The 15,515-nt window shown below is 40.4% G+C and overlaps 2 protein-coding genes across 2 annotated transcripts; both read right to left on the bottom strand.

Annotated features, from left to right (window-relative positions):
• Window positions 1-3,933: 3,933 nt before the first annotated feature.
• LOC125714334 (retinol dehydrogenase 14-like) lies at window positions 3,934-6,368 on the bottom strand. The gene is made up of 2 exons (XM_048984839.1): window positions 5,865-6,368; window positions 3,934-5,206 (listed from the first exon to the last, which is right to left on the bottom strand). Exons 1-2 carry the CDS (start codon window positions 6,231-6,233, stop codon window positions 4,589-4,591), a joined length of 987 nt encoding a protein of 328 aa, XP_048840796.1. The 5' UTR covers window positions 6,234-6,368; the 3' UTR covers window positions 3,934-4,588.
• Window positions 6,369-6,403: 35 nt separating this feature from the next.
• LOC125714333 (cytosolic 5'-nucleotidase 1A-like) lies at window positions 6,404-10,572 on the bottom strand. Its single transcript, XM_048984837.1, has 6 exons — window positions 10,277-10,572; window positions 9,953-10,120; window positions 9,640-9,769; window positions 8,765-8,887; window positions 8,307-8,491; window positions 6,404-7,766 (listed from the first exon to the last, which is right to left on the bottom strand). The coding sequence occupies exons 1-6, from the start codon at window positions 10,382-10,384 to the stop codon at window positions 7,401-7,403; spliced, it is 1,080 nt and encodes a 359-aa protein (XP_048840794.1). The 5' UTR covers window positions 10,385-10,572; the 3' UTR covers window positions 6,404-7,400.
• Between the last annotated feature and the right edge of the window lie 4,943 nt (window positions 10,573-15,515).

Below are 15,515 nucleotides of genomic sequence, written 5' to 3'. Positions count from 1 at the left end.
TGGAAATGACTAAATGGGCTCAGGTGTATTTCCGGAAAACATTGTCGGTGACCACAACCCGCCGTGCCATCCGCAGATGCCAGTTAAAACTCATTCAAAGATGAAGCTATATTTAACTATGATCCAGAAACGCAGACGTCTTCTCTAGGCCAAAGCTCATTTAAAATGGACTGGGGCCAAGTGGAAAACTGTTCTGTGGTCAGACAAATCTAAATTTGAAATTCTCCTTGGAAAGCAGGGGCGCCGTGTCATCCGGACTAAAGAGGAGAAGGACCACCCAGCGTGTTGTCAGCGCTCAGTTCAAAAGCCAGCATCTCTGATGGTGTGGGGGTGCATTAGTACGTATGGCGGGGGCAGCTTGCAAATCTGGAAAGGCACCATCAATGCTGAGAGGTATATCCAGGTTCTAGGGCAGTGGTTCTCAAAGTCCTGTGGTCCGTGAGCGACCTCAAGTGGTCCGCGAGGCGATTCATAAAAAATATGTGAATTTAGTTAGTGTTTCCCAGTGTTTCTACGTTCCGCCGTCACATCAGTCAAGTAAGAAAGTGAAAAGAAACGAACAAAAAAAATCAAATGAACTTTAACTAAAACTAACATATATGTGGACTATATGTGGTCCTTACAGCCATAGGTTTTACCTGTATCTTTTAAAAAATTGTTGTTCCAAAGAAATAGGCCTGTTTTGATGTATGTTCCTGTATATATGAGATCGTGTGTGTGTGTGTGTGTGTGTGTGTATGTGGGTTTTGTGGGTGGGGGTTGGAGGGTAGCAGCACGTGGCTCGGGGAGGGGGTACGGTGACAAAGTGGTCCTTGGTCTGAAAACGTTTGAGAAACACTGTTTTAGAGCAACATATGCTGCTATCCAGACGCCGTCCCTTTCTGGGAAGATCTTGCATTTTCCAACAAGACAATGCCAAACCACACACTGCATCAATTACAACGTCATGGCTTCGTGGAAGCAGGGTCTGAGTACTGAACTGGCCAGCCAGCAATCCAGATCTTTCACCCATTGAGAATATTTAGTGCATTATAAAATGGAAAAGACGACACAGAAGACAGGGCGGCATGGTGGTGCAGTGCTTAGGGTGAGGGGGGCGGCATGGTGGTGCAGTGGTTAGGGTGAGGGGGGGCGGCATGGTGGTGCAGTAGTTAGCACTGTTGCGTCACACCTTTGGGACCTACGTTCGAGTCTCCACCTGGGTCACATGTGTGTGGAGTTTGCATGTTCTCCCCATGTCATTGTGGGGTTTCCTCCAGGTACTCCGGTTTCCCCCCACAATCCAAAGACATGCGGAGGCTAATTGGAGTTACTAAATTGCCCATAGGACTGCATGTGTGTGCCCTGTGATGGCCCCCCATCCTGGGTTGTTCCCTGCCTTGTGCCCAAAGCTTCCAGGATAGACTCCCCATGACCCAGAAGGATAAGTGGTTTGGAAAATGAATGGATGTATGGACACAGAAAACCTAAGACAGTTGAGCAACTAGTATCCTGCATCAGACAGGAATGGGACAATATTCCTCTCCCAAAACTCAAGCAGCTAATCTCCTCAGTCCCTAGACGTTTACATACCGTTGTTAAAAGAAGAGGGGATGCCACAAAGTGGTAAACGTGGCCTTTTCCCAACTTTATTGAGATGTGTTGCTGCCATGGTATTCAAAATTACCGTATTTTCTCCTTAAAATTATACATTTTCTATTTAAACATTTGATATGTTTTTTATGTCCTGTTATGAATAAAATATGGGTTTATCAGATTTCTACATCATGCAGAATCGTCCTAAATGTTTTTCATTTTAGTAGCTCAATTAGTAGAATATTGTCCTAACAATGCAAACATCGTAGGTTCAAATCCCAGGAAGCACACTCCTGTACAGTCAGTTTTTCTAGACAAAAATGTAAGATAAATTAACAAAAATATTTAAAACATCATATTTAATATATTTCCCAGTGTCACATAAATGAATGTGTGTATACATATATATATATATATATATATATATATGAAATTTATGCTTTACATATATATATATATATATATATATATATATATATATATATAAAGCATAAATTTCATGTGCACGCAGTCTAGACATTGGTTAGCTTACCTTTGGTTTACATTGAAATTCATACTAAGGTACCTTTGTGTAATAGTGTCCACAAAATCTTGTAATTCAATGAGATGATGTAGGTCAGGGGTGTCAAATTGTAGTCCCGGGGGGGGGGGGGGCGGTTTAGTTCTTTCCCTGTTCCACCACAAATGATTCAGCTCAAAAGCTGTGTGGTAATTAGCACAAGGAGTTGAATCAGGTGTGTTAAATGAGGGGAAACCCAAAAATGTGCAGGGCTCTGGTCCCCCAGGACTGGAGTTAGACACCAGTGGTGTGGGAGCTCTTCAAACCAGGATGCCTCTATAACATCTTCAATCCACCAGATGTCGCTGTTTAATGTGTCGAAACAGCAACACTTTTCCCAAGACATGGGTTTTTACTAATATTTTATCAATATCACTAGTATCCCTTACAGGTGCCTTCTTACTACGTAACTTGCTTCCCAGGAACAAACTTGCATCATGGGATTGTTCTCGTTAGCGAAGATACAACTGATGCATCCTTGACATTTTGGGCTGAGCAAGAATGACATCCGGGGATTTTTACTGTCCTCCGTACTTCTGATCATGAGTATTGGAACTGGTCTTCGGCAGTGGAAGATGACGTCAAACAGGTATGTGAGAACACAAGTATGATCAAGTTTGTTTATTGATAAACACACTGTCTGCCAATCACTACCTAATGCCGTATAACCAGCGTAGTCAGTCTGCTCAGAGTGACGAATTGACTCGTGTGTAATTGCAGAGCATGGTACTATCTCCCCGGATTCTCCCGAGTGCCTGAGATGCAATTAACTCCTACAACTGGGTCAGATCTTGTACGTCCAAGTTCCTGACCTCTATGCCTAGTGTCTATATGGAAAGTAAAATACAAACACAAAAGTCGGCACCTAAAATGGGTTGATCCGTGTTATATGCTATGTAGCTTTAATTTCATTATTAAATTCATTATTAACTATTAGTATTTTTTGAAGAATCAAATGCATGTTTTGTAAACTGCCTTGTTTACAGCCGAAAATGTTTTCATGTTATTTCCCAAGTAAGCTTAATGCATGTCTAGGTTTCATAACTAAAGGATATTTACTAACTGTGCATGTCTAACTGTAAATAACTATTTGTAGAAAGTTCAGGAAGGGATCTGTCTGTCTTTTAATTGTACAGTGAGTTGTGAGCTGTGCTTACACTGCCTCCTTCTGGTAATTCTATACATCAGGATTTTATTCTGAAGAACAGTGTCCTGCTCTCAATTACCCTGCTGCAAGACTAAAACTCTAAAATGCATGAGTTTTTCAAGCATGTCTCTTAGCGACCTGTGGGAAGGTGTGGTTGAAGATCCAACCCGGCCCATATCCAAGCCGGCCTGCCATATGTCTCATCACAAGCCTGTTAACCATTCTGCTCATTCAATAAGCATTTTGCGGCGATTGATTTAAACTAATATATGGATGGTACCACAATGGTGTTCCTAGCTAAATTACACTGTAACCAATCCCATTATCTTTATACTTACATTACACCTCATCACACCTACATTTTTATGACATGTTAATGCATGTTAGAGGCATGTTAATGTCCCCCACCATGTGCCATGTTTTTGTCAAAGAAATACCATGATAGAGGGTTCAAATTTAAATATATATTTATACAGACGCTCCTCTTAAGACGCTCTATACTTTCCACTTACGAACTTTCAGACATACAAACGAAGAGGATTGTAAGTTCAAAGTGTGTTCACTGGGCTCCCGTTTCCTGTCCACAACATCAATTTTTTTTTCTGCGTGCCAATTCCGCCTAGTACGACATCTGACCACTACTCCTACCGTGCAGCAGCGTAGTGTGCGTACTCCCAGCAGATCATAGTTATCTGTACTTGCATATACCCTTAAAATGATGTTGGACGACGACTTACGAACATTTCAAGTTACGAACGGTTGTTTGGAACGTATCTCATTCGTAAGTAGAGGAGCGTCTGTAATTTAAAATGCAGAAATCTATACCAATAAATAAGGTAATGCATAACAAATGTAAAGCTTATACATACAATGGAAAAGATATTTTATATATTGACACAATATAATGTTATAACTTAAGTATATTACAATTTCATTAATACAACAATACTTAACTATAATGTTCAAGGCAAGACCATTGAAGCATTTGGCCTTAATGTCATGTGTATTGTGTGAGTTATGTCCTGTATCACTGTAGCATAAACCATCATCATACATACCTATTTCACTAATATTAGGTCTTTTAGAACTCATTTGAGCCTTAATACTTCAACCATGCATCATTTTGCTTTTAGTATTAATTAGTATCCTTATAAATTACTAGAATTCTATTTGTAAGCCTCAAATTGTTTTTTAGTTTTAACTTGAGCTAAATGGCAATGCAATCGGCATCAGGCGGTGCTTGCCTGGGCTGTGAATTAGCATGAGACCTGGTAATGATTTTAACTGGAATCACACAAACGCAACGGTCATTCTGTGAGCCCCACCATGAGAGCACTGGCGTCCCACAGCCTCCTAGCCGTTTCATCATCTGTGGCATTTGGGGCCAGCTCCTGCTCCTCACAGTTGGCAAAGTACTTCCCCTGGACGCCCTCCACCTCAGGTGAGCAGGCCAGGTAGATGGGGGTCTGCGCACCCTCTACAGGGGTCTTGAAAAATGTCCAGGAAATGAGGTGGAAGATGGGCCGGGCCAGGAAGGGGATGTGGACGTGTCGACCCAGCTGCGTCCTCACGATGCCTGGTGTGAGGGCACTGACTGCCACACCGGTGTCCTTAAGCCGCCTGGACAGCTCGCGCATGAACAGCAGATTAGCCAGCTTGCTCTGGCTGTAGCAGAAGGCCTTGTTGTAGCTACGCTCGCTGTTGAGGTCGTCAAAGTTGATGTGGCCGTACTTGTACAGCTTGGAAGACACCACAACGATGCGGCTGGGTGCTGACTTCTTCAGGAGGTCTAGCAGGAGGTTGGTAAGTAGAAAGTGGCCCAGATGATTGACTCCAAGTTGCATCTCAAAGCCATCCTCTGTTCTAGTGTAGGGGCACTGGAAGACCCCAGCATTATTGATGAGGACATCGATTCTCGGCTCCTCCTGTTAAATGTTACCAAACACAAACCAGATGAATTAACCACTTGCCAAAGGTCTGGTCTAATGTCACATCCTTTACCATCTTTAAATTTCCAGCTTTATTTTGAATTGGGAAAAAAAAACACACGATTTTACCGGTGGGTCCAAAGACATGCAGCTGGGATAACTGAAGCACACGCGTATTCCCCCCACCCCCCCCCCCCAAAGCTGGCTCCCTTAAAAATAACCAATCATAATCATGAAACTTTCCGAAACCAACCTACATAACTGGACAATATCTTTATTATATGTACAAAAATAAAAATGTCTTACATTAGACAGATGTTTAAGAAGAAACTGAAACTGACAATTTTCGCAGGTTCGTTCTGAATGATACAACATACCATTATCGGAAAACATCGGTTAAACGTTTAAATTATTTTTAAAAAGTTTTTTTCGAAGAAATAATTAGCAATTTGTTACCCAGTAAAAGCTTTAATTATTAAAGTCAAACACACTACCGGGGACATATGCTAATTGAGATGTACCTCAGCTAAATGTCTATAATGCAATACCAGATAGCGAACAAAGTGGCTTTATGCCTAATTAACAGCAGCCAGCGCAGAGTATGGGATCACATTTTCATAATGATCTTTAAAGGCATGTCATGGCTGCTATGTACCTTGATGATCTCTTCACAGAAGGATCTCACGGACGTAAGGGAAGCCAGGTCCAGACGTTTAATGATCACCTGTCCCCGATCAGAACCTGCCTCCTGTCGTATCTCACGGGCGGCCTCCTCGGCCCTCCGCTCATCCCGACAGGCCATGATGACACGGGCCTGGAGCTTCAGCAGCTCCGCCGCAGTGGCCTTCCCGATGCCGCCGTTCGCTCCCGTCACTATGATGGTTTTTCCCTTCATCGTATCGGCTGGAAATCGAAGTAACTTTGCAGACGACCGTCTGAAAAACAATCGACGGGCTACAAAAATAATCCCGCCGCCGACTACGGCGACGAGAATAACGGTGGCAGACATAGGGCCTGCGGCCATTCATTAGCGAAAGCTGAGGACATGCCAAAATCCTCCAATACCCAGAACCCTCTGCGACAGAGCCCCCCCAATCACGATTCAGATATTACAAGGCACACGGAAGTCATCGCTGCATTTTCAAAAAGTCTGCATATTAATCAGTTGACATAAAAAATAAATAAATAATCAGCTAACATTTTAAAACCTAATTTTTATTGTGAACCTTGTGCCGTGAAAAAGTTCCAGCTCGCCTTTATATACTATAGACGTACAAAAACCAGCACGGCATTTGACTTCTTTGTAAATAATAAAGTATTTTTACATTCTCTATGTGTTTCACGTCACCGTGTTTGCAGCAATTTCAGAATGAGCCATTAGATTTAACCTAATGAAAAGGCTAGCTCAAACCGTAAGAAACAAATTATACAAAGACGCAAAATATAAGTAAATATGTAAAAATGATTTTAGCTATAAATTCCTACGTGTAAAGTTCTCTGACAGTGCACAGCATTTCAAGTAGAAAAACAAAATAAGAGTACAGCCACATATTATGTAATACTTTCTAAAATAAACTAAATGTAAACAGGAGGTGATAATATACTGAGGTGATTATACAGTAACAAGCTTTTTAGTAATTATATACTCATCTGACACTGACAGTACTCTCATACATACAGCAACCATAACGTTTTTTTAAACATTATTATTAAAAAAAAAAAACCCTTAGAAACACCAGTGAAAAGCCATAAACTGGCTGTTCATTATCAAAGAAACAAAATTTGACCTGTAAATTGACCTTTCCTATACAATTCAAAAGACTCCTCTACACGTGCAAGAGAACAGATGAAATCTGTAGAAGGTGCATACTTTTGTACGGGTAAATTGATGTTATAGATACATGTCAAATTTTCATTGCAATAAAAACAAAATGCTTTCTTTTTATTGCAATGAAAATACAACAGAAACTAAAAGTTAAATTTGTACAGAGCAGTTTGCATTTTCATCTTTTTTGGAAAAATACCATTTTTAGAATGGTAATCTCATATATATTTTAAGTGGCCAACAGGTATAACATTATATTTTAAATGTAAAGGAGTGTATAAAGTATAATAAAACTGTAACCCTGATTATAAAATGGATACATAAAATGCCGGCATCCTGCCCGGTAACAGCTGATGCCCAACGGCATCATTTTGTTTTGCCGGTCTTCTCAATCAGCTGCCCTTTGTGGTACTTCTGTCCTATTCCATAAGGCACGTGTGCAGCAACTGTCCCGAGCTCCTTGGCTCCCTCGATGTGGAACATCTGGTCATCGAAAAATATGTGCGGCCGTATCTTCTGAAGAAGGGGGCCCTTTGGGGCCCCGGCCAAAAATATGGCCTCGTCGATCTCCAGGCCCCAGCTCCTCAGGGTCTTCAGTACTCGGGCCCCTGAGCTGGCTGCGCTGCGGGCCGTCACCAAGTAGGTCCGGATCGGGCAGTGAAGCCGCTCGTTCTTGGCATAAAACTTGCGCTGAAGTTTGCCCAGGGCTTCCAGGAAGCATTTCAGAGGACCCTGCAGGTACCAGGTGGACACAGATCAATCAGCAGGAGAACCAAGGAGCTTTGTTACTGCTTTACACCAATGCACAGTAAAGAAACAAATTTGTCCATTTTTTGTCTCAGCCACAACATGAACACTAAAGTTCACTAAATAAAATTCATCTTAGTGGGACCTCATAGCCAGGGTCCAGCCACAGATTGATCCCTGGCTTTGGCAGAATAGTCACATCCCTGCTGGGCCAGAAGCAAGGTCCTTAACACCACCCCCAAAATTGCACCAGACACTCAATAAACTGACACTGTGGCTGGACCCCAAACTTCACTCTGGACTGTATATCTAGATGTGTGTGTCTCAAAGGAGATCAAGATGGGGCAGGTGAAAAGAAGCATTCTAGTGTATTTGCAAACAAAGCATCATTTTATAACCCTGTTAAATCAATATTTCAATAGATATTGTTACATGTATTCAGGGGTCCAAGCAGCGTTAACTGCTATATCCTAATTGTTTTTTTCTAATTTCCTTTTTTGTTTTATAACTAATTATGTCATTCACCTGCGCCAGGGGTATGTTTTCATTTGCTTTCTCGTGTTCAAAGAAGGTATCCAGACCGTGCTGCTTCACAATGATCTCCGACTCGTCGGAGAAGAGGACGGCGTCACCATCAAAGGCCACACGCAACTGAGTGTCACTGAGGTGAATCTCCATGTCGGGGGTGAACAAGGTAGCGGCTGCGATACCTTCGAAATACATTGGTAGGTGCTTTAGGTCGGTGGGCCATGGTTATGCAGATTATATTATTATTAAATGCATTAAATAACAGTATTACCAAGACAGACCTGCATAAACCTTTCTTCCAGTGAAAGACAGTAACCGCAGATTAATTCTATAGCTATTAATACCTTATATGTCTAATATACCCCTTAAGGTAATAGTGATAATAAGCACTAATCAAGTCTGCGTAAACGGCTTTGCCTGAAGAGCCTTTTTTTGTAACAGAAAAATCAACTTACCCTCTTCTATGGCTTCCTGGACCTTTTCAGAGTCTTTGGACAGGTAAAGGTTGGTCATATACGCCTTCAGATATCCTACTGGACTTTTCCCACCAGTCATGCAGAATCTTTCAATAGTTAAATCTAAAAACAACACATACAAAACCATCATTATAGTTGTCAATATAAGAACTATGTAATAAGAACTATTACTTATTTGTGGTCACGTTTTAAAAAGAGTACAATTGGCATAAAATTTCAGTTGAATAAAAAAAATGATAGACATTATATATTTTTGACATATAAAAGCGCTGCTCATTTGAAAAAGTCTTATTTAACTTGGCAGTGTTTCTTTTTTTTTGCTGCAGCAAGTAAGGAACTAGAACTTAGGATATTCTATGTAGAATTCAGAGTGTTTCGGGGTTCATGAAAGGGTATTACAGTGCACTCCTGTACTGTATGTTACTGCTCACTAGGCCTGCCTCAATAATTTACTCATTTAGTTTTACTGTCTTTATATTGTTTACATTTATATAGTTTAGTCTTTTGTATATCATTCACTTCTTTTATGTATTGTTTACGTCATATTTGTTGATGCTTTTAAACAAAATCTAAAAGCTTTTTAGAAAAGACATTTAGTTAAGTATTTTATAGTATAGTCTAGTATTTTTTATTTTATAGTATTTTTTATTACACTATTATTTACTTTGTAGCACTTTGAGATAGCTAAAATATAAAGTGCAGTACAAATAAAATTTACTATTATTATTATTTGTGACTGCAGTGGTTTGGGAAGTCACTAAGATAAGACAATAAAAACATCTGAATCTTATATTTTTATATCCACCAAAGTAAATGAAGATACTGTATTTGGAGGGAAGCTGCACCACACCCACCATAATGATTGATGCTGTTAATGAGGCGGACCCCGACCTGGGCATGGTTATTAGTCATGAGGACAATGTCGAACAGCTCCTCACTGTCAGGGTACAGCTGACGCAGTCTGGCGTTCACTGTCATCAGAGCCTAAGGAGACATCATACAGGGCGAATGCTGCCGTATCGACTGAAAGCCATTTACTGAACCAAATACTTACAGTAATACAGCAGCCCTTTGATCATTATGGGATAAAACTAGATCTGCAATGTGTACAGAACCTGATACGTCCTTGAAGACCCATACAAAACTGGATGCTCATTTAAACAACACCTTAACGAATGGAAAGGCTGCTCCTGGCTTTAAGGGTTCGTCTTCATGTTGCTGTTGATACTCCACGTACTTTTCCAGTCCCTGGTCCTCATAGATCTTCCTCTCCATGGTCATGTCAAACAACGTCCGTGACGACACGGCGATGGTGACGGCATAACGAGATTTCGGCTAGAAAGAGCGTGTCGTAATGGACGTTCAAAAAAGGTTTAAAATGTAACGGTTTCACAAAGCAGAGAAAAATAACCTAATATATAAGAACTGATTCAGTGTCAGCATTGCTGGAAGATCTCGTTTCTACTTTTAGCCTGAAAATACGTAACTTACCGGTCTGGGTTTCTTAGATTTCAAGTTATCGAAAAAGGCCTTAGCGGCTGCCCAGTCGCGCTCCTCTCCGCTTGCATCTTTCGCCTCTGCTAGTTTGATCTCACTCATACTTACCTCCAGTGTTACTAATTTTACTTAAGATATGGATGAACAAAACTGAATCCTGTCCAAGACGCGATCGGGCAGCTATGACAACCTGCCCGGAAATGGGAAACTTATTTTCAAGCTGGATGGTACGGAAGTCTGTAGAGGACATGTGTCATCTTTCCCATTTCGTTATATCGAGATCACGACTTATTTTTCTCGTGACCTCGACATAACCCATGTTACTTTCCCGTGATCTCGCGACAGGTTTAGTATTATCCTCATGGACGAATGCATCAGATTTTACTTTGATCGTGGACTGTCCAAGTCAGAATCATAATCATAATAAATACTCACATTGCGACTACACAATCACAAATATACTGTATTCTTGTCTTCGTGTCTAAGTATAAAAATAAGAATGAAGTGTAAAACAAATTACACTTTACACAAATTACACAAATTGCACTGTTAAACATTCTAATAAATAATATAAAAATAAGATAGAAAATCTCTGTACAGGAATCTAAAGTACCTTTGTAAAAGTGTATAGGAGTATATTGCACAATAAAGTAGAAGTATATTGCACCAGTATCATAAGTGGTTATATTGCACTTGTTTGTAAAACCAAGTTAGACTTCAAACTGTGGAAAAAAGTCGAGATATATTGCACCGTATCATGGATAAGAGGAAATTACAGCGTGTCTGTTGGTGCTAGAAAATTGTCATATTAGTGTTCGTCATTTGAGAAGAAGGATAAGAAATTTGCTGTCATACCGTCGGAGAATATTATAGTGAGCCTGAACAAGTAGTCAGTTTCATTACCAACCAACTGGAGAGTGCGGGACGTCTCAATGGTTACCGGATGATGTTTGAAAGATGGCATAAAAAAAAGAAGAATAAAATAAGTCGTGATCTCGAGACAACGACTTTGGTTATGTCCAGATCATGAGAAAAATAAGTCGTGATCTCGAGATAACGAAAAGAAAAAAAAGTTGATGCATATCCTCTACAGAATTCCGTAGGATGAAGGTGGGCCTTGCTTCTGTTCCCATAATCCTCGGCCTATCTGAAAACCCTGGGTAACACATACTATATTGTAACAAGTTAGGTATTATATGCATACAATAACTAATACAGTATCCAGCATGCTACATTGAAATAAGGGTAAAAAATGGTACCTTTGCTTGTCTTTGGGGCTGGTCAGACATGGATGCTGAAGAATCCATCCCAAAGGTACAAACAGCATTAATGTACCATCAATGGTGCAGTAATGTATTGTAAAAGGTAAAATACAGCTAAGGGTACAACTGGCAGGCCCATGTGGGTACAGCCCAAGTGACAAGAAAAGGTACAAGAGTGTAGAAATGAGAGTGTAGAAATGTCATCAATACACTGGTATAGTACACTCCAAAGTTAAACTTTATGAAACCGCCACCAAAGTTTCAGACCAAAAGGTATGTTCCTGTACTTAAAAAATCATAATAAAATGCTTTGACCTAAACCAGACGTCTGTCTGGTCTAACCAGTTGCATATCTCGCATGCACTGATGTGATAGGCATTTATCCATGAATGTGACCTCTGTAGAAAGAGGAAGAAATCAAATAAAAGTACATCTGTCTCCAGCTTTTTTGAAACATTTGTCCAGAATTGAGCACAGAAAACAAGTTATTTATATGAGCTATTTACTTTAAACATAATCTCTATGTCATGTAATCATGATGTTTCCTCCACCACACTTTATGGTAGAGATGATGTTTTCATGATGATTTGCAGTGCCCATGTTACGCCAGATATAGTGCTGCATGCTCTTTCCAAATAGTTCAGTCTTAGTTTCATCAGTCTACAAAACATTTTGCCAATACTGCTGTGGAGTGTCAAAGTGTTCTTTCGCAAATTTCAGGCATGCAGCAATGTTCTTGTTATTAAGCACTGGCTTCCTTCGTTGTGTCCTGCCATAGACACCCTTCCTGTTCAATGTTTTACATACTGCAGACTCATGAACACAGATGTTAGCCAATTCCAATGACACCTTCACATCTTTGGCTGTCACTCAGGGTTGTTTCTTAACCTCATGGATGAGTCTATGTTATGCTCTTGGGGTCATCTTGACTGGCCGCCCACTTCTTGGTAGAGTAGCCACAGTCCCAAAGCGTCTCCTTTTGTAGATCGTTTGCCTAACTGCAGACTGGTGAATTTTTACAGGCTTTGAAATCACTTTGGAACCTTTTCCATCTTTAAGTAAATCAACAATTCTTGATCGTAGATCCTCTAAAAGCTCTTTTTGGCGAGGCATGGCTCTGGAGCAAACTCAGAAAGTTTGAGTGGCTTTTATTGGTCAAAGTAGCTCTAGTCCAAACTCATTTTCTTACCAAGACTCCAGGTTTGCTCACGCCTGACTCCAATTAGCTTTTTTGAGGTCATTAACTCAAGGGTTCACTTTCTTTTTCCACTACCAGTATGAGTTTTTTATGTTTGTACTCAATAAAGACATGAAAGATCAGATTTTTTTGTGCTATTATTATACCCACATCATATTTTTCAATACCCTTGACTTACATGAAGATCAGGTCACATTTTATGACAAATTAATGCAGAAAACCATGAAATTCCAAAATGTTCACATACTTTTTCTTGTCACTGCAAGTGTCATGGAAGATGCCTCAATAAGGATTCAAGTAAATCCAGAACATAAGCCAATAAAACAACGGCAATTAAAAATGAAACAATGTTCCTATTATGATATGCCTCTGGCAAAGGCTCTTGAAAGTTATATGCTCATGTAGAGCCAGACTAACTAGAATGTAAAAAGCTAATTAGAATATAAGATGAAACCTTTTGATGCAAAAGGGCGAGACCTAAAAATAACCATTACTGTAGGTGTGTGGCATGTCACTGTCTAATGTGCCATTTGAATCAGTGTAAGTGCTCCTACCAGATTGAGAGAAAGTGTAACCAACGGGACTGGCAGCAAACAAAAATGCTACTCTGGATGAAACTCAATGCTGAGGGCAGTATATAGTGCGTATTTGGCAAGAAATCCAACTGGAGCATAAGCAAGATCTGCCTATACATATAACTTTGAAGTTGAATATGTGACTAATGAGATCAATGCACAACTGAAGGGACAGACATTCAACGTGGCTTTCAAGAGTCTTGCGTTTCTCGAACAGGAGATTACAACATAGGGTTGTGGAGAGTTGGGCAAGAAGGTTCAGTTGTCTAATATGATTTAGCCGCTTAATCAGGGATTTCATGAGTAAAGACGGCAAAAGGTATATTACTACTCAGACTTGTAAGCTCAGGTATCACAATGTCCTGAATATTGAAATAAAGCAAGAAAAAATGAGGATAGAGTGCTCGAAAGAGGTATGAAGCATGGATTCCCAGCCTTTCCACAACCACAGTGTTCACCGTTTACAAAGTATCGATGGCCTATTGGAGGGGGGTGGGGAAGCGGGGGTATGGTAGCCTTTGTAAATTTTGCCAAAATTACATTTACCTAACATAGATCAGAAGGCCACATGAGGCTGGTCTCTGAGAAACGTTTGGTATGGAGTGTTTCTCCAATTTTCTGGGATGATGATCTAAGTACAGTACATTTACTTAGCAGATGCTATTGTCCAAAGTGACCAGAGGTGGACATTTCTGGTCCAGAAAATAAAAACCAACCAACCAACCAGTTGACCATAGAGTCACAGTCACATGTACTCAAATGGTTAGTTGAAACAAAATCTTGATCTGGATTTTTACTTTCTGGACCTGAAATTTCTGCTTCTGAAAGTGGCAACTGAGGAAAGTGGGCCAGGGAAATCCTGGAATTAAGGGCCTTGCTCTGGGCCCCACTGACAATATGATTACATTGTGGGGCTTGTGGTTTGAATCCATGACTTTCTGAACAGAGGCACAGATCTGCATTCCAGCCCCAAACATGACCAGTGCAATATGACTATGGGGATGGTAACAGACAGAAGAGGGCTTACTCTAGCCCTGCTACATTGGTAATTGAGCAGATTAGCATTTAGCGGGGAAGTTGGTCAATGTCTTATTGGATTTGACATAAGAGAATTCATCAGCTTGCAAGCACAGTTATTTCCTTATCTCCTGTCCAGCTTACTTACACTGATCTGAATCCAGTCAGCTTGGGCACCTTGTAGAGAGCCTCTAATGAAAGAACTTGATACTGATCTCTGTAACTGAATCCCAGCAAACAGTGTAATGTGTCTCGGTAGTGAAATGAATGGTTGTGAAGCGCCCCAGAGCTGTGAATCTGATTCAAAGCTGTAATAGTAATATTTCTATGATCGTCTGACCATGACTAACCAAATCATAACTGACCAGCTCATTGATGCAGGGAAAATCCTCTTAAGAAGAGATGTAACTGTTTCTAAAGAGGCAGTGGATATAGACAGATAGAGTGGTGTTTCATTCGTGACAATGGACTTCGCTACGACCTAGAAGACCTTAATAATAGTGTATAATCCAGCACATGTGTCCTACCTGCTCTTGCTTGGGGAGGATGCCTAAGTAAAGCATCTCCCTCTGGCCTGAGTTCCAGCTGTGGCATCGCTGTGTCGGGTGCAGGCAGACTAACCTAGAACACACTCTTTAAACAACCAGCTGGGAAGAGCTCAGAGACGCAGCTCTGCATCTGACAGAGCAAACAGCCGAGGTGTCACAAAGGATTTTACACCGACTTTGGAAACCAGCATAGATGTTTGTCCTCACAATGATAGTATTTAGAACAACCAGCAACGACTTCAAAGATGTGATGTTGTTAATGCAGGAGGTAGGGCTAGTGACCTTTATATTGTATTACCCGGATGTTAATAAAGATTTTTGTATAAATTTTATCATTTTATGTGTTTGTTTTCTATGTGTATAGTTTCTGTTTACCTCTGGTAGCTTTTTTGAGCTTTATTACCTAAAAGGATTAAAAAGAAATGCCCATTACTGAAAACGTACCTATAACATTTACATTAATATTACATTTATTTAGCATAGCTTTTTTCCAAAGTGACATAAAAGTGAAAATCAGAGAGTAGGTTCAGCAAAATTATATATATAATGGTAGATAAAACATTTTATATTCCGTTGAGGCTGCACCCCAGCCTTGTACCCTAAGCTACTTGTGACTGCCAAGAGCAATGCTAA

Source organism: Brienomyrus brachyistius, chromosome 19 (genome assembly GCF_023856365.1).
Source record: "Brienomyrus brachyistius isolate T26 chromosome 19, BBRACH_0.4, whole genome shotgun sequence".
NCBI lineage: Eukaryota > Metazoa > Chordata > Actinopteri > Osteoglossiformes > Mormyridae > Brienomyrus > Brienomyrus brachyistius.
The sequence above is the reverse complement of the archived record's forward strand: the minus strand, read 5'-3'. Positions and strand labels throughout refer to the sequence as shown.